General features: G+C 45.7%; 2 protein-coding genes across 2 annotated transcripts; one reads left to right on the forward strand and one right to left on the reverse strand.

The window, feature by feature from the left end:
- The first annotated feature begins 5098 nt into the window (after positions 1-5098).
- On the forward strand, positions 5099-6147 carry LOC116101608 (olfactory receptor 2A1/2A42-like). The gene has a single exon (XM_031385298.1). It carries the CDS (start codon positions 5135-5137, stop codon positions 6122-6124), a length of 990 nt encoding a protein of 329 aa, XP_031241158.1. The 5' UTR covers positions 5099-5134; the 3' UTR covers positions 6125-6147.
- A 3423-nt stretch (positions 6148-9570) lies between these two features.
- Positions 9571-13695, reverse strand: LOC116104131 (ARF GTPase-activating protein GIT2-like). The gene is made up of 4 exons (XM_031390918.1): positions 13654-13695; positions 12324-12854; positions 11561-11953; positions 9571-9663 (listed from the first exon to the last, which is right to left on the reverse strand). Exons 1-4 carry the CDS (start codon positions 13693-13695, stop codon positions 9571-9573), a joined length of 1059 nt encoding a protein of 352 aa, XP_031246778.1.
- Between the last annotated feature and the right edge of the window lie 4147 nt (positions 13696-17842).

Here is a 17842-nt window from a genome sequence, read left to right on the forward strand (position 1 = left end):
CCTGAGTGGCATAGCATGGGTAAGTGGACAGACACACATCCTTTTCAGTCTTGAAGCCAAAGAAGGAATCCTGCCTGAATGCCTTTACCTAAAAAGAGTATCCGAGGAGGCCAAGCCATTCCTGTAAAATGCCCATGTTTGTGGAAGGCCCCTGCAAACACCCAAAGCACAGCTGTGTAGTCTTAGCACCACGTGAAGCCGCAACAGTAGTTAGAAAGCAGACTGGGACGGAGCCCGTGACCTCGGAGCCGCAACAGTAGTTAGAAAGCAGACTGGGACGGAGCCCGTGACCTCGGAGCCTCAACAGTAGTTAGAAAGCAGACTGGGACGGAGCCCGTGACCTCGGACTTGTTTTGCTTGATGCTTAGGGTAGCCAGAGTTTTTCACTCTCTGTTCCATTTTGGCTACCTGTTTGAAGAACTGGCCATATCCTCACGGGCCACATAAGTAGAGCAAGCTGTCCCTCCCTGAGGAAAGAAGCCTTGGCATTTGTGGTGTGAAGTATACTGAACTTGAGTTCTAACTGAAAAGGTCTGGGAAAATGGCATCTGTCCAATCTATGGCTTGGGCTGAACTTAGTTCTGCTCTCAAGGTGTAATGGGAACCTGCCCAATAATACTGGACATAGCACAGAAACCAGACTAGGGTGACTAGAATTTAAACCCTCTATGGGGTGTTCATTTTTTTCAGTCCACGTGTGTGATTGAATAGATGAAGCTTGCAATTTGATTTCCTGGTGCCCCCTCTCCCTTGGTGCTAGGGTTTAAACCCAAGGGCTCTGCCACTGAACCAGATCCCTAGTCACAATTTGTGTCTTGTCTCATATTCAAGTGGTTACAATGTCTGCATAATCTCCCTTTCTTGGATGTATGGTTTCCGAGTTGATCACACTAATATTGCTTAGGTCTTACTTGAAGCACTTTTGTGTGCAAGACATGTCCCAAATGAAGACTTGCCTTCTCCTACCTAGCACACTACTCAGCTGGTCAGGAGCCCATGGAGGAACAACTTTTTACAGAACTGTAGAGCATCCTCTGAGGATTGGTCTTCAATGCCTTCAGGAGCATTAGCTCTTTCTGTAAATCTCCAGGTCTGTGTCCTTGAGCCTGGCCCAGTGCCACCAGTTGTCCTTCAGCCCATGTGACCAGCTGCTGCTGCTCATCCCTCAAGGAGTCTGGGTGCATGCTGGTTATAGACACTGGTCTCAAAACTCTCTCGAGTGTCCTGTTCCTTTCTTTAAGGGTACCTTATTTTGTTGGGTATGGTAATACCACTGGTAATAAGAGCTCTTGGGAGGCTGGGGCAGGAAGATCTGAAGTTCAAAGTCAGCCTGGGCTCTTCAGTGAGTTCCAAATTACACAGCAAGACCCTGTCCCTTAACAACAAAAGAGGCAGAGGGGGTAGGTTCCTTAGATGTCCCTGTTCCATTTTTCCTTCCTTGGGTCAGTGAGGTTTCTCTAGATTCCATGAAAAGATGGGAAGAGGTTATCCCCAGGCCTTGGCCTCTCTCTCAAGACTAAGGGACAAGAGGTTGTGTGTATCTTGTTTGACCATTGATTGACTGTGATCTGCCTCTTTACTATTCTGATGGGTCTTTTTAGTGGAAAATTTTTTTGGCCACATCACACTCTTTACCCCATACCTTCCCTTTAGGCGTGGAAAGCGTATTTGTCCCACTTGTTCTGGTGGGAAATCTTGTTTATGAGATGAGTCTGTGGACTCTTAGAAACATTACTGTCTATGGTAAAAGCGAGAGCCCTCCTAGACGAGCGCGGAGTGTCTCCAGCCCTGTTGCAGTGGTTTCCTGTTTTACTAAAGCTCCTAAGGAGCGCAGACTGTTTACTGCGTGCTAAGGGAGGCCCCAGGGCTCTGGCTCCTGCCCACCTGCTTCTCCTGTCCCCTGCGCTGCCCGCTGCCCAGCCGGACTCCCCTGCTACTGCACTGTGGTGACCCACTGACCTTGCCATTCTTCAGTACATTCCTGTTTCCTCCCAATGCTGCTTGCCAGCCACCACAGTGCTTCCCCTAAGCCTGCATGGCTGCTACCTCACTTGTGGTTGTTAAGCTTATCAAGATTTTTAGAGTAACTAGAAATGTCCCCTGCTTCTGAAGCCCCACTTACTCCTCCTCTGGGAAGGCGACTTACCTCTCCCAGTGGCACTCTCCCCTCTGCAGTCCAGCTAAGATTCCTAGTCACAGAACCTGAGGAAGAAATCGTTAGCAAGAGCTTTGGGTCTGTCTTAGAAGTGAGCTGGCTAAAGTCCATTTTTGTGCCTCTAACACAAAGACGCAGGGTGAGCTGAGTCTCTGGAAGCTTTCTGTTTTATATAGACAGCTCTATTTTTAAAGCAATGCCACTTTGTTTTGTTTACCCATGTATTAAATATTTGTCAAGATTACTATTTTGTTACTCTGTGAAGTTGGTTGCTTGTTTTACCAAATAAAAGTTATTATTTAAAACAAAACAAAACAAAACAAAATGGAATGTTGAACGACAGTGTAGCTTTTTGCTTTCTAATTCTTTGTCTTTATAGTAATTTATCTACTTTGATTGTGGGTTCTACTTGAGTTCCTCTTTTATCTGTCTCCTAACAGTATCTTCTCCAGCTTAGCTCAGCTTCTCCTGGCTCAACTCTCACCAACTTTTTTCACAGTCAGCTAGCCCAATTCACTTTCAACTGTCTCATATTTTCACTCTTCAAAACCTCCTCCCCTCCCCTCCTCTCCCCTCTCCTCCCCTCTTTTCTCTTCTCAACTCCTACTCAGTCTTCTACCTTCCTGCATCAGCTGCCTCCTCTGACCCTATTCTTCTGTCTCCTGGACCCCACTTTTGCATTCTCCTCTTCCTCTTCCTCTCTCCAATTCCTTTCTCACTCCCTAACTCTCTGTTTCTGCTGGCTTTTATATACACTCCAGTTTCCGTAAGCCCAAGAGTCATCTGTCACTGAAGAGCATAGAGTCATTTAAAGGTCTAGGAACATAAAATATTTATATTACAGATAGAGTAAAACAGATCCAGGGAGATGATGCAAAAACTGAAGTCAGAGGTGAAGAGGGAGGTCGCTGAGAAAGAGATGGGAATATAGTGGCAGAGGAGACCAGCAGACATTTTGATAGAAAGAACAACAGAGAAATACTAGGGGAGATAAGCCAGAGACCCAGAGATAAGAGTGGAGAGAAATTAGAGTTTAGAGACACTTAAGATCTGAGAAGCTGGAGGAGAAAGGAAGAAGGGGTAGCGTGGTGCTTCTGATGGCCAGAGTTTGATTCCCAGGACCCGTATGGTGGAAGGAAAGAACTGATGCTTTAGTTTTTTTAAATGTATGAGTGCTCTGTCTGCATGTACACTTGCATACCAGAAAGGGGCATCAGATCCCTTTATAGAAGGTCATGAGTCACCATGTAGTTGCTGGTGACTGGGAATTGGACTCAGGACCTCTGGACTAGCAGCCAGTGCTCTTAACCACTGAGGTATCTTGCCAGCTCCCAGAAAGAACCGACTCTTACAAGTTGTCCTCTGGCCCCCACTACTCCTTCAATGATAACTAAACAAAGATATAAATAATGTAAAAACAAAAGAGAGGAAACAAAAGAGAGATGAAGAAAATGATAGAACAAAGAGAAAATTTCCTAGCTTTTCTCTCAGGGTGACCTCCATTCTCACATCTAGGTAGATGGGGCCCATGGGGACCCAGGGCCAAGATCAACTCACTGAAACCTCATTACTGGTGGCCAATAATGGGTTCTTGTGGGAGTCAAGTGTGGTCCCAATGTTCTGACCCAGGCAGGGAGCAAAGTGGGGAGTCTTGTAATTGCTCCCCCAGTCCCTCTGTGTCAGAGCTCTCTATGGATCTGGATAGAGGGCTTTAACTCATCCTACACTGATCACAGTCCAGATAATTTGGTACTTTTCCTGCTTCTGAGCCCAGGAACCTCATGCATACTGTGCATCCTTGGAGGTGACAAGGATCTATCTACTCCATGATGGGGATGTGAAGCTATGGAGCAAGTCTGAGTGAGGAACCGGGCAAAGAATCCATGTGGTAAAGGAGGAGGTAAGGAGTTTCTAGGAGGTGAGTCTGCTGAGGTTTCAGCTTTTTGATGGAGACTCACAGGAATCAATAAGATGTTCTGTGATTCAGAGAACCCGTTGTACAAAGCAATTGTGTGCATATAGGGCAGAAATGTTTCTGAGTGATTTATTCTCTCTCCATCTTCCTTATATCCTAGTCTTGACCCAATATTTGCTAGGTATGTTTGCAGGCATCTCTTAAGATTGACTTCCAAGTACTTATGACTTCATTGGGTTTATAACCACAGGAAGACTTGGATATTTGTGTATCTCAGGTCCAGCTCATAGAGAAGAGAGAGGCAGAGAGAGATATTCTTTTACAAAATGATATGGAAAATGTATTTTAATTAATTGATTTATCATCTTCTCTTTCTGTCTTTCTGTTTGTCTCTTTGTCTGTCTCTCTCTTTGTGTGTGTGTGTGTTATGTGGAAGTTGGGATTGGTTGTCTCCTTCCATTATGTGTGTGTCAAAGATTAAGCTCATTGGACTTTCGTTCAAAACCTTTATTTTAGGAGGGAAAAATTCAGACTCGGAAACATTTTTCTTTTTTCCTTTTTTTAAAACAAGATTTATTTATTTATTATATGTAAGTACACTGTAGCTGTCTTCAGACACTCCAGAAGAGGGCATCAGATCTCATTACAGATGGTTGTGAGCCACCATGTGGTTGCTGGGATTTGAACTCAGGACCTTCGGAAGAGCAGTCAGTGCTCTTAACCACTGAGCCATCTTCTCCAGCCCCCCAGAAACATTATTTCAATATAACGTCTGCTTCCTTCAATCTAGTGCAAGTTACAATAGCAAGCTATTGTAAATGTAAAGAGGCGGGGGTGGGGGTGGCAAGGGGTAAGTGAGATGTGACTTAAGAGTTGGAGTGTGTGTGTGTGTGTGTGTGTGTGTGTGTGTGTGTGTGTCTCGGGAGGGGGCATGGCGGGAGGGGAGGAGGGACGGGACGACATAAGAAGAGTGAGGAAGGAGAGTGCTGGGAAGGGAGACTAAGGGAGAAGGAACTGAGTCCTGCCATCCCGTACATTCCCAGCCCAGACTGGCTGCACTGACAATGCTATTTGTCTTTGTCTCCAGGATGGGCCCAGGAACCCTCAATGATTCAGGAACCACTGAGTTTCTGCTGCTGGGACTGTGGGCCCCACCTTCCCTGCGACCCCTGCTGTGGGCCTCACTTCTTCTAGCCTACCTCACCACTGTGCTGGGTAATGGTGCCTTAGTGGGTCTGATAGCCCTGGATAGACGACTGCACCGGCCCATGTATCGCCTGCTGACCCACCTGGCCCTTCTGGACACAGCCTATGTGAGTACCACTCTACCGCAAGCGCTGGCACACATGACTATGCGTCGTGCCCGCCTCTCCCTGGTGGGTTGTGGCGCGCAGCTGTACGTGGGCATCTCCCTGGGCAGCTGTGAGGCCATCCTCTTGGCCGCGATGGCCCTGGACCGCTGCCTGGCTGTGTGCAGACCTCTGCATTATGCGACCCTGGTGACGGCGCCCCGCTGTGCAGCGCTGGCTGGAGCATCCTGGACACTGGGTTTTGCGCTCTCTGTGCCCAATGCGGTGGCTACACTGCGTCTGCCCTTTTGTTCTGGGAGGTCAGCAGTGGACCACTTCTTCTGTGAGCTGCCTGCGGTGCTGAGGACAGCGTGTGCAGACACCACAGCCAACTACAGGCTGGTCTACGGCCTGGGTGTGCCCATCCTCCTGGTACCCTTGGTCCTCATCCTAGCCTCCTACACCTGGATTCTGGCTGCTGTGCGCAGATTGCCTTCTGTTGGGAGTCGCCACAAAGCTTTGTCCACCTGCAGCTCACATTTGGCCGTGGTGGGGCTCTTTTATGGCACCGTGAGTGCCATGTACCTGCGGCCCAAAGCCTCTAGTGATCTTCCTGCTAGACACCATAAACTGGTGGCAGTTTTCTACCTGGTGATCACACCTGTCCTCAATCCACTCATCTACAGCCTTCGAAACCATGAGGTCCACATGGCAGCCCGCTATGCCCTGGCCCGGCTGCGGGGGACGCGCACTGTGTTGCACTAAGCGACTTCTGCAGGACACAGAATTTTCTCTCAGTCTGGTTTGTTCAAATTCCATGGAGATATCTTTCTTTTTATTTTATTTTTAAGTTTTTGAGAGAGGATCTCAGTATAGCCCTAGTTAGCCTGGAAGTCGTTGGATAGACCAGGCTGGATTTGAACTCACAGAGATCCACTTGCCTTTGCCTCCTGAGTGCTGGAATGAAATGGATACATCACTACATGAAGATTTCTTTGAAAAAAATCTTAATATTATGTCTTTATGACATAATTTCTCAGACTGTATTTTAATCGTGTCCATTGCCCACTCCTTCCCCTAACTTCTTCAAGATCCACCCCCATCTACTCCTCAACTTAATAAAAACACCCCTTGGAGTTCAGTTTGTATTCCCTAGATATTCATGGGTGTGGGGACCTTTAACAAAGCATGGTTGACTTACCAGTGCATACCAGACAAACACTCTACCTAGATGTGAGTCACGTTCCCAGGCCTGCTGGAGCTCTCAAAAAAGGAATTAGATGATAAATACTTTCAGAGTTGCTGTGGCTACTTCACTTCTGTGACTGTGGAGGGAGGGAGGGGGGGAAAGGAGAGAGAGAGAACAGATAAAGCAAGAAAGAAACGTGCGGCTGCACCTAGAAAACTATTAGTGGATGTTGGTGTCTGGATATTACAGGATATCCATGCCTCCAGTGGATATTGGTATCTGGATATTACGGGATATCTGAGCCTCATCAAATCTGTAGTGAGGATACTTGGAGGGGCTGGAGGGAGGGAAGGAAATGGGAAAAACAATGTAATTCTATTTTAAGTAAAAATGTAAAAAGAATTGAAAAATAAAAGTATTTATTTTATACATATGTGTGTGTGCCTGAGTGGATGTATGTGCAGCATGTGCATCCAGTGTTCAAAGAGGCCTGAAGGTGCTAGATTCCCTGGAACCAAAGTTACAGATGATTGTGAGCACTGTGTGGGTGCTGGGATTTAAACCCAGGTCCTCTGTAAGAGTAGCCAGCACCCTTAACTGCTGAGCCATCTCTCCAGCCATAACTCTTTTTCTTTTTAAATTACTTAAAAATGTAAAAATAATTTGAAGATAGCAAGGCCTTGGTTTAGCACCCCTGACATTAGGCAAAAAACAAACTCAATGATCTCAGAAACCTAAGGGTGGTGGGACAGGCTTGTTATCTCAGCACTAGGGAGGCAGAGTCATGAGGATTGAAAATTCATTGTTCACTATGATGACTTTTATACATATGTTCACTAACTCAAGTACATCATGTACTTTGACCACATTTACCCCCAGTACCTCTTCTTTTTGACTCTCCCAGACTTCTGGTCCTCTGTGTTTTTCTGTTCTTAAAACAAGACTAGAAACGCTTTGAGTTTTTTTTCCATTTAATAAAATGTTGTCTATAGGTATCTTATAAATCTTTTATTGCCTTGATAAATCTTTCTATTCTGAGTTTTCTCAGGACTTGTACCATAAAGGAAGGTTGATTTAATAATAGTTTAATTTTTAGTTATGTGTATATGTGTGTCTATGTATGGGTATGTGCACATGAGTGATGGTGTTCTCAGGATACAGGAGGTCTATCTCCTGGAACTGGAATTACAGGCTGTTGTGAGCTGTCATACATGGGTGCTGAGAACTGAACTTGGGCCCTCTGCGGGAGCACTATGTGCTATTAACTACTGAGCTATCTTTCCAGACACTGTTTTTACCTTTGTAGAAAAGCAAATGTACTTCTTGTGCCTGCCACTGCCTTAGTTTTTGGTCGTGTGCTTTTGGTTTCTTCAGATCTAAACTCTACATCATTATTGCATAGATGTTCACTGCGTAAGACAGGAGAAATGGATTATATCAAAGGTGTCAACAAACCTTGGCATGTAATCTCTTTTTGTCAGCTTCCCACTGCTCTGACTAATATTGGAGACAACCAGATTATAGTGAGAAAAGGTTATGTTCTTTCTCCCCCCACATTGGGTGAAGAAGCATATCACAGAACACAAGACTATATTTACTCTATCGCTGTCTAGGTACACTGGAAGTGTTCACACACTGAGGTATAGGGGACTCATTTCTTTCATTAGAAAGGGCTAGGGTCATTTTTTGGTGATGTATAGAGAACACGAGATGTGCTTATGTAGCCATCACTTATAAGCATGGCTTATTTTGGGTATCACACACAGGACACAGACGTAGAGAATGCTTTTGTGTTCAGTTTAGAGAGGGAAAAGATATGTTGGGTAGTTTAGAGGGTAGTTCACAGTGAATTGTGTGTATGTGTGTGTTCATAAGCGTATGCACCTGCACATGCAGGTAGCGAGGAGGCTGAAAGAGGGCATCAGATTTCCTAGAGCTGGAGTTACAGGCATTTGTGGGATATCTGATGTGGGTGCTGGACCAGGTCTTCTGCAAGAATAGTACTCTCTCTTAACTACTGAGCCCTCTCTCCAGACCTATTATTCTCTTAAAAGTACTATTACATATTTATTTACAATTAGCTAATTAATTAATTACTTAGTGTGTATGCAGAGTTCAGGGGACAAGCTATGAAAGTTGTTCCTTTCCTTATACTACACAAGCCCTGAAGACCATACTGTGTCATCGGGCTCAGCTGCTGGTGTCTTTACCCACTGAGTCGAGTCACATCACTGGTCCCTTACATTTGTGGTATGAACAGAAATCTGTGGATGTTTAAAAAGGACTTCAGTTTAGAATTTTAATTTGAATGCTAGATCCAAAATATGGTATGAACAGTCTGTGTGTGTGTGTGTGTGTGTATGTGTGTGTGTGTACATGTGTGTGTATGTGTGTGTGTATGTGTGTGTGTATGTGTATGTGTGTGTGTGTGTGTGTGTGTGTGTGTATGATTTGGGGTTTCTGGGAAAGTTTCTAAACACACTAACCTGTGTTTTGGCTTCTGTAGAGAGGTGTGCCATGACACGCATGGTAAGACATGAAGATAGAAGGGTGGGCAGGAGAATTCTTTAGGGCATCACATGTCAGTGAGGGGGAAGGTAGATTTCTTGTGTGTAGATAGAGGCTGACACAATCAGGTAGGTCAGAAGGAAAAACTAAGAAGAGGGACCTTTGGCAAGGTTCACAGTCTCTTGGGGCAAGCAGGGGCTCCAGACTCTCTGCCTCCCTCTGCCTTGGTCACAGAGACACATAAAGAGCTCAGTTTTCCAGAAGGGGAGACTTCAGGGCTCTCATTGTCTATCTAGAGCCAAAGACTGAAATCTTTGGTTTCTGAAATCCCCGTGATCTCCATGGGGGAGCTCCTGGAGTAAGGGAGTAGTTTTGTCACAACTCAGTCTAGACAGACAGAGAATCAGAAGGTGAGGGGCAAGGGGCCTTGCTGAAGGGAAGAATGAATGAACATGGAGCTCAATTTGACTAACAGATGATGTAATGATCACTGGGAGCACAATATCATTGATCTTCACCCTTTGATGGTGATGCTGATGGAGGTGATAATCATGATAATGAAGGCTAAGACTGTAGCAGTATGGTGATGCAGCTCTTGCTGCTGATGCTGGTGATGATGATGAAGATAAAGATTATAGTAGCATGGTGATGGTGGCAATGAAGATTATAGCGGTATAGTGATGATATGGTGATGGTGGTGGTGATGGCTAGTAGTATAAGCTGGTGATGGTGATGGTGATGATGATGATGGTAGTGATGAGATAATGGAGGCAGTAATAAACATGATACTGATGAGCATGTTGTTGATGACAGTGATTATGGTGGTCATGCTTAGGAATCCAATAAAAACTCAAAACTGGAAGTCATAATATATACACAAAGGACCTGGAAGGTAAAAATAAGTAAATAAATAAACCTGACAAATCATTATAAGACAAAGAACCTCCAAAGATGTCACTGAGTTTGTTTTGTGTTGGCCTGCCTTTAAGAGGGGTTTGCAGTAATTCTTTTAACGAAACATAGATTTTAAATTTACATTTATCTACATGTGTATGTGTTTGAGGGATGTGTGTGTGTGTGTGTGTGTGTGTGTGTGTGTGTGTGTATATGGTATGTGTATGTGTGTGGTGTGTATGTGTATGGTATGTGTGTGTGGTATGTTTTTGTATGTGTATGGTATGTGTATGTGTGTGGTGTGTGTTTGTGTGTGTGGGCATGTGTGTGTGTGGGTATGTGTGTGTGTTTGTGTATGTATGGTGTATTTGTATATATATGTATGGTATGTGTATGTAGTGTGTGTGTATGTATGGTATGTGTATGTGTGTGGTGTGTATTTGTGTGTATATGGTGTATATGTATATGGTATGTGTGTGTATGGTATGTTTGTGTGTGGGGGTGTATGTGTGTGTATAGAGGCAGTCAGAGGGCAACTTCCAGGTTCCCTCCTTTTGTCATGCAGATTGCAGAGATCAAACTCAAATTATCATGCTTGTGCAGCAAGTACAGATAGCCAGAGTTACCTCCCCAGGATCCTGATGCCCTTTAAAGATCACTGTGGCTGTGTTGGATTTTTGAACACGGAGCTATCCAAATGATTAGTACTGTTTTATGCAGTCCTCCAACTGAGGGAAATCCTGTTATCACAACTTCATGGATAAGCAAGGAGGCTTAGAGGGAGACTACTTGGCCTTGCTCGTATGTGGCAAGATTTTTCCATTCCTCCAAGGCACCCAGGCAAGGCAAACACACAGGCACATGTCCAAGAACAGGACTCCAAGGCAGCGACTTTTGCCCTCAGAGAGCTGATTCACAGAGCTGCTCCAACAATGCATGTACACCCAGCCAGAGGGGAAGTAAGTTGGTGCCTAAGGATCTTTAAAGGTCACAAAAAGAAGCAGAGGCTCTCGGTTCTGATGCAGGGACCACTGAGAACAGGTAAGGAGTGAAAATCTCACAAGGTGAGCAGGAAGCACCTAGTGAGGCTTCATGGGAAAGACAGACAAAGGGCCTCTTGCTGGTAAGACAAAGATTAAAGTGATCGTATGACCCACAGGCCTGGGCAAACTCTGAGCACACATAGTGGGTCCAGACCACAAGCTTTCAGCAGCATAAATGTAACAAGCTCCAGGAATGGCATATGCCTGATGGGCAAGAGTCACAGCACTGCAGTGGACAGTCGTTCAGACTCACTGCCCCACCAGCAGCTACTATCAGTCCTCAGTATCCCATTTGATGAGGAAGGGCACCCCGTACACCCCAGGACCCCGAGACACACCCACAACTTTGGTGGAAAACAATCACAGGCAAGGGCTGCATTTTTAACAGAAAAGATCACAGGTTGTTTGAAGTAGTTAGCAGACTGGATATACTAAAGTGCTTTTGGTCTTCATTGCTGCATACAGACCCCGACAGCATGAGTCTAATTTAACTACTATGATGCAATAGACTGACAACAGGGATCAACAGGGGTTCCATCCTGGGGTTCCTAGGGAAGAGATACTCACAGATTGCAGTTTCTTTGCAGCTTTTGCCAACTCTGACAAATCCAGGCTGTGTGCCATCTGTGGGATTATAAAGTGCTGTCCGTTTTTATGATCTGGTTTCCAGTCACAGAGGTGGAAGACCAGTCTGTCAGTCAGCTCGTACTGTATTTCTCTGAGGTGTTCTGCCAGCTCATAGCGCCCTCCTTGCCTTGCATAATCAACAGGAGTCTTCCCACTAGAATCTTGAGTGCCCAGGTCAGCTCCAAACACTGACAGTAATTCAGCCTGTAAGATCTGTCCTGCTTTGGAGGCGATGTGGAGTGGAGTACTTCCTTTTTCAGGATGAAAGAAGTTGGCTTGGGCTCCTAAAGACAACAGTCTCAGACAGGTCTCAAGATTCCCTGTTCTCAGGACCTATGGAGCTGAGGGGTTTGCAGCCCCTTAGGACAAACAACAATATGAACTAACTAGTACCCTCAGAGCTCCCAGGGTCTGTCTGATTGTTCTGGCAGCATGTGTATAGTAGAGGATTGCAAATTCAATCATCAATAGGAGGAGAGGACCTCTGCCCTGTGAAGGTTCTGTGCCCCAGTGTAGGGGAATGCCAGGGCCAATAAGTGGGAGAGGGTGGGGTGGCAGGCATGGGGAGGGGGGAAGCAACAGGGGTTTGTTTTTGTTGTTTTTGTTTGTTTCTTTGTTTTTTGGAGGAGTAACTGGGAAAGGAGAAATTTACATGTAAATAAAGAAAATATCTAATAAAAAAAAAGATTCCCTGTTCTCTCACTCTTGAATGGAGTTGCTTACTGAGATCTTTGGCCGTCATGCTGTCGTCCTCACAGCAGGGCAGTCGGTGGACAGACTTTAACATCTGAGTCTTGGTTCTGATGAATTCTGCTATATCGGGGTGGACTTCATCCTGTGGATTAGCTTTCCGTCTCCCACTCATAACAGAAGCAGGGTCCAGCAAAGAATGTTCCCATATAGAATCAGCACCATTGTTGTACAAGGTCTCAACCATCTGGAGCAGGGTTGGAGGCCATGGTGTGTATTTAAGATGCCTCACTTGGGAGATATGGTGCCCCAGACTCCGATGAACACTGCAACACTCGTCACGTATGAAAGTTCCCCTATTTACTGATGCCCTGGAAGGATCAGACTCGATGCTGCAGTCGGTGCACACTGCTCTGGAGCTGCTTCGACCTGTTTCCCGCTTTACCTGCCCGTAACCCTTCTGCTGTAACGGGTCCCCGGGCGGCGCTGGCAGTGCCTCTTCCTCACAGTGCCTCGCAGCCCCGGAGCACTGCACACCGTTTTGCTACATTTTTAGAGGAAAGCCCTGCTGCACAGTCCCATGCTGGCCTCAAATTCACACTCTTCCTACTTTAGTCTCCCAAACACTGGGATTACAGGTGTGCATGTTGTCACACGAGGCCACAATTGTAGTTTCAATTGCTCTCAGTGACAACGTGACTTGTGTCTTACACCTTAATAAATTTAAATTGTCATTGCATAATCTACTGTTTTATCCTTACTACCAGTTCCATTCCTGGAATTTATAACCATTTTAATGAATGCTTGCCAAGAGGGTGAATGACAAACGAGTGTCTGTTCTAGTTTATGTTTCTGTTGTTGTGATGAAACACTGATCAAATGCAACTTGGAAGAAAAAATGGCTTATTTGGCAGGCCACAGCCTATCAGTGAGGGTAGACAGGGCAGGAGTTCAAGGCAGGAACCTAGAGGCAGAGCTGTGTACTGGCTTGTGGTAGTTTGAATATGTTTGGCCTAGGGAGTGACACTATTTGGAGGTATAGTCTTGTTGGAAGAAGTGTGTCACTGTGGGCATGGTCTATAAGACCCTTCTCCTAACCATGTGGGAGCCAGTGTTCTCCTAGCAGCCTTCAGATGAAGACATAGAATTCTCAGTTCCTTCTATACCATGCCTGCCTGGAAGCTGCCATGTTCCCACCTTGATAATCGACTGAATCTCTGAACCTATAAGCTTACCCCAATAAAATGTTTTTATAAGAGTTGCTTTGATCATGGTGTCTGTTCACAGCAGTAAAACCCTAAGACACAACTTCTTTCTTTCTTATACAGCTCAGGAGGGCACACCTGCCTACGGATGATGCCACCTACAGTGGGCTGGACAGCCATCAATCATCAGTCAAGACAATTTTACAGTCATAATCATAGACCAGCCTGATCTAGACAATTCCTTAACACGCTCTCTCTTCCCAAGTGACCCTACGTTGTGTGAACATGAGGCTGGATCAAAGAAATCTGTCATTTTAAGACAAACTTCAGATAAAAGAACTAACCACAGAGTGAGGGGTTTGAGGGAGACTTGGGCTAAAATCTTGGCTACAAGGCTAATATTATGGTGTTGTATTCTTCTAATTCCAGCACTTGGGAGATGAAGTCAGGAGGATCAGAAGTTCAAGGTCATTATGAATAACATGTAAAGTTCAAAGCCAACCTGGGCTACATGAGACCCTACCTCAAGATAACAAATTATCCTGCTTACATCAATACTAGCTTGTGAAAGTATTTCTCCTGTGTGTCTCTTGTATTAAAATTAATTGAAATCTTTCTGCTTACTAGCTGCATTAGTCACTGTTCTATTGTTGTGAAAAGACACTATGATCACAGCAACTCTTCTAAAATAATGACAGTTAATAGGAGCTTTACTCACAATTTCGAAGGTTTAGTTCACTATCATTATGGCAGGAAGCACAGTGGTAGCAGGATGGCACTCATAACATTGGAAATAGCTGAGGCTACATCGGGAGAGGGGAGGGGTCAGGGGAGAGATATCCTGGGCCTGCTGTTGGTCATTGAAACCTCAAAGCCCACCCATAGCAAATCACTTCCTTCAATAAGGTCACACATCCAAATCCTTCTAATCCTTTCAAATAGTGCCATTCCCTGGTGACTAAGCATTCAAATATATGAGCCTACAGGGGACATTCTTATTCAAACCATCACACTAGTTGAGGGTTTGATGTGATTTTTCTATTCATCTAAAAATAAATGCCATTGGCAGGATGTGATGTCACATGCTTTTAATTCTGGCATTCAGAAAGCAGAGTCAGGAGGATATCTGTGAGTTTGAAGTTAATCCTACATCATGAAGTGAGACCCTGTCTTAAAAATAAGTAAGCTATCAAATTTGTTGGTGGAAGATTTAACTTATTTGTTGATTTTTTTTTTTCGGACAGGGTTTCACCACATAGCCTAGGTTATCCTGAAACTAACAAGGTAGGCCAAGCCCTTTAAATCCCACCCTTCTCATTTCTGCTTCCTGAATGTGAAGTTTTTGTCTAGACATCTTCTTCTGATATATATTCCTAAGAACAATGAATAGGATAAGAAGACACTCTTAATAAATCTTACTTTATAGAATGTGTATGAGTGTCTTCTCCAATTCTGTGTATTAAATCTCTAATTCTAAATGGGATGGTATTTGGAAGTAGCTGTTGGGAAATGATTAAGGCTAAGTGAAACCATAAGGCTAGGGCCCTTACAATGGTATTAGTGTCCTTATAAAGGGTATGGGGGACACAGGGATCTTTCTATGACCCAAGAGCACAACAAGGTAGCTGTCAGAAGACCAAGAGTCCAGTCTTCATGATGCAATGATTGTGCTTGATCTTCAACTTCCAGCTTCCAGAAGAAGAGAACAGATGCTGTTTAAACCACTCAGTATAGGACATTGGTTCTGCACTTTGCACAAACTAAAGCAACCTGTAAGAATGACCTCTGATAAAGAAGACTGTGATGTACTATAAGATCCTAGAAAATTATGCTATTATATATCCTTGGGCTCAGAATTAAGCACTGGACCTATTACAAAAGTATACTAATGGAGGAGAAAGAAAGGGCAAAACAAGGGAAGGAGAAGAGGGGAGAACTGACTTCTGCAAGTTGTCTTCTGACATCCACATGTGTACCATGACTTCCACATGTATACTATGGCACACACACACACGTATACAAACACACACACACACTAAATAAATGCAATCCAAGCCATTAAAGATGGTAAATTTTATATATATGTATTTTTCACATTTAAAACATTCAGATGGGGAGTATTTTATACCTCAATGGCAGAGTACGTTTTTAGAATTTAGAATTTTTTTAGAATGTTTGATGCCCTATATCTAACCCCAAATGAATAATCCAAATATACAGAAATAAAAAGGAGGTAGGAGTTGCTGATGATAAAGAAGAGTATTGATCACTTCTCTGGGGTCAGGGATCAGGGATGACTTGTATTTTTTAGGAGGGGGCCTGTGAGGTGATGCTCAAGGCAGAATCATCAGAGCTAGACATCATAGTGAAGTGAGTAAGGGCACCAGGGCATCCACCCTGGACAGGCCATCAGGGCATCCACCCTGGGTGAGGCATCAGGGCATCCACCCTGGACAGGCCATCAGGGCATCCACCCTGGACAGGCCATCTGGGCATCCACCCTGGACATGCCATCAGGGCATCCACCCAGGGCAGGGCATCTGGGCATCCACCCTGGACAAGCCATCAGGGCATCCACCCTGGACAGGCCATCTAGGCATCCACCCTGGACATGCCATCAGGGCATCCACCCAGGGCAGGGCATCTGGGCATCCACCCTGGACAGGCCATCTGGGCATCCACCCTGGGCAGGCCATCAGGGCATCCACCCAGGGCAGGGCATCTGGGCATCCACCCTGGACAAGCCATCAGGGCATCCACCCTGGACAGGCCATCTGGGCATCCACCCTGGACATGCCATCAGGGCATCCACCCAGGGCAGGGCATCTGGGCATCCACCCTGGACAGGCCATCAGGGCATCCACCCTGGGTGAGGCATCAGGGCATCCACCCTGGGCAGGCCATCAGGGCATCCACCCTGGGTGAGGCATCTGGGCATCCACCCTGGGCAGGCCATAAGGACATCCACCCTGGACAGGCCATCAGGGCATCCACCCTGGACAGGCCATCTGGGCATCCACCCTGGACAAGCCATCAGGGCATCCACCCAGGGCAGGGCATCTGGGCATCCACCCTGGACAGGCCATCTGGGCATCCACCCAGGGCAGGGCATCTGGGCATCCACCCTGGACAGGCCATCAGGGCATCCACCCTGGACAAGCCATCAGGGCATCCACCCTGGACAGGCCATCAGGGCATCCACCCTGGACAGGCCATCAGGACATCCACCCTGGACAGGCTATCAGGACATCCACCCTGGGCAGGCCATCAGGGCATCCACCCTGGGCAGGGCATCAGGGCATCCACCCTGGACAGGCCATCAGGACATCCACCCTGGACAGGCCATCTGGGCATCCACCCTGGACAGGCCATCAGGACATCCACCCTGGACAGGGCATCTGGGCATCCACCCTGGGCAGGCCATCTGGGCATCCACCCTGGGCAGGCCATCAGGGCATCCACCCTGGGCAGGGCATCAGGGCATCCACCCTGGGTGAGGCATCAGGGCATCCACCCTGGGCAGGCCATCTGGGCATCCACCCTGGGCAGGCCATCTGGGCATCCACCCTGGGTGAGGCATCAGGGCATCCACCCTGGGCAGGGCATCTGGGCATCCACCCTGGGCAGGGCATTAGGTCATCCACCCTGGGCAGGATATCTGGAGATGATCAGAATCACAGCCAGAGACGCAGAAAGTATTTCTTGTGTTCATGTACTGTCAGGAGCCATCACAGGAAGAAGTTAAAAACTATCAGATGATCTTCCTGAGATGAGTCCACCTTGGATTAAAATCTCTGATGGATTTGCTCTGGTAGGCAAGGCCCATATGAAATTCATTTTAGGAAAGATTCCTGCTATTAATATGCTTTTCCTGTGATTATTAAACAGATATAATAATTACTAGGCATTAGCCCACCCCTTTGAGCAGATCTCTGCAGAACAATGAAGATGTACTGTCTTATAGTGATGCTGCATAAACAGATGACTTCTTAATGATGATCCTGTAAGAATTCCTAAAACTATAGTAATTATTAAGCTTGTTTCTAATAACACTGCTATTAAATCCTTTCTGATAGTCAAAACTGCAGTGAGAACTCTGCCAGTCTCCAAGTGTCATAGCACATTCCAAGAGGTTATAAAACCATTAACCAAAGGGAACTAAGGATCACTAGAGGTGCTAAGACAGAAGATAAAATATTGACTTGGTTTATCTATACAAAACCTCAGTAATAACTTATCAAAGAAGTTATGGTTTTTTCTTTTTCTTTTTTAAAAACTTTTATTGCATTATGATGAGAAAAGTTACATGATTTCAATTTATCTGAAT

Source organism: Mastomys coucha, unplaced genomic scaffold, assembly GCF_008632895.1.
Source record: "Mastomys coucha isolate ucsf_1 unplaced genomic scaffold, UCSF_Mcou_1 pScaffold21, whole genome shotgun sequence".
NCBI lineage: Eukaryota > Metazoa > Chordata > Mammalia > Rodentia > Muridae > Mastomys > Mastomys coucha.

What these genes read in the sequence shown, in the direction of transcription:
- LOC116104131 (XM_031390918.1), bottom strand. Translation starts at nt 13,695, where the DNA reads ATGGCTGTCCAGCCCACTGTAGGTGGCATCATCCGTAGGCAG. An exon ending in GTAAGCAACTCCATTCAAGA is followed by an intron (nt 11,954 to 12,323) that starts GTGAGAGAACAG and finishes TCAGCTCCATAG; the next exon opens with GTCCTGAGAACAGGGAATCT. An exon ending in CTGCAAAGAAACTGCAATCT is followed by an intron (nt 9,664 to 11,560) that starts GTGAGTATCTCT and finishes CATCATCACCAG; the next exon opens with CATCAGCAGCAAGAGCTGCA.
- LOC116101608 (XM_031385298.1), top strand. Translation starts at nt 5,135, where the DNA reads ATGCTATTTGTCTTTGTCTCCAGGATGGGCCCAGGAACCCTCAATGAT.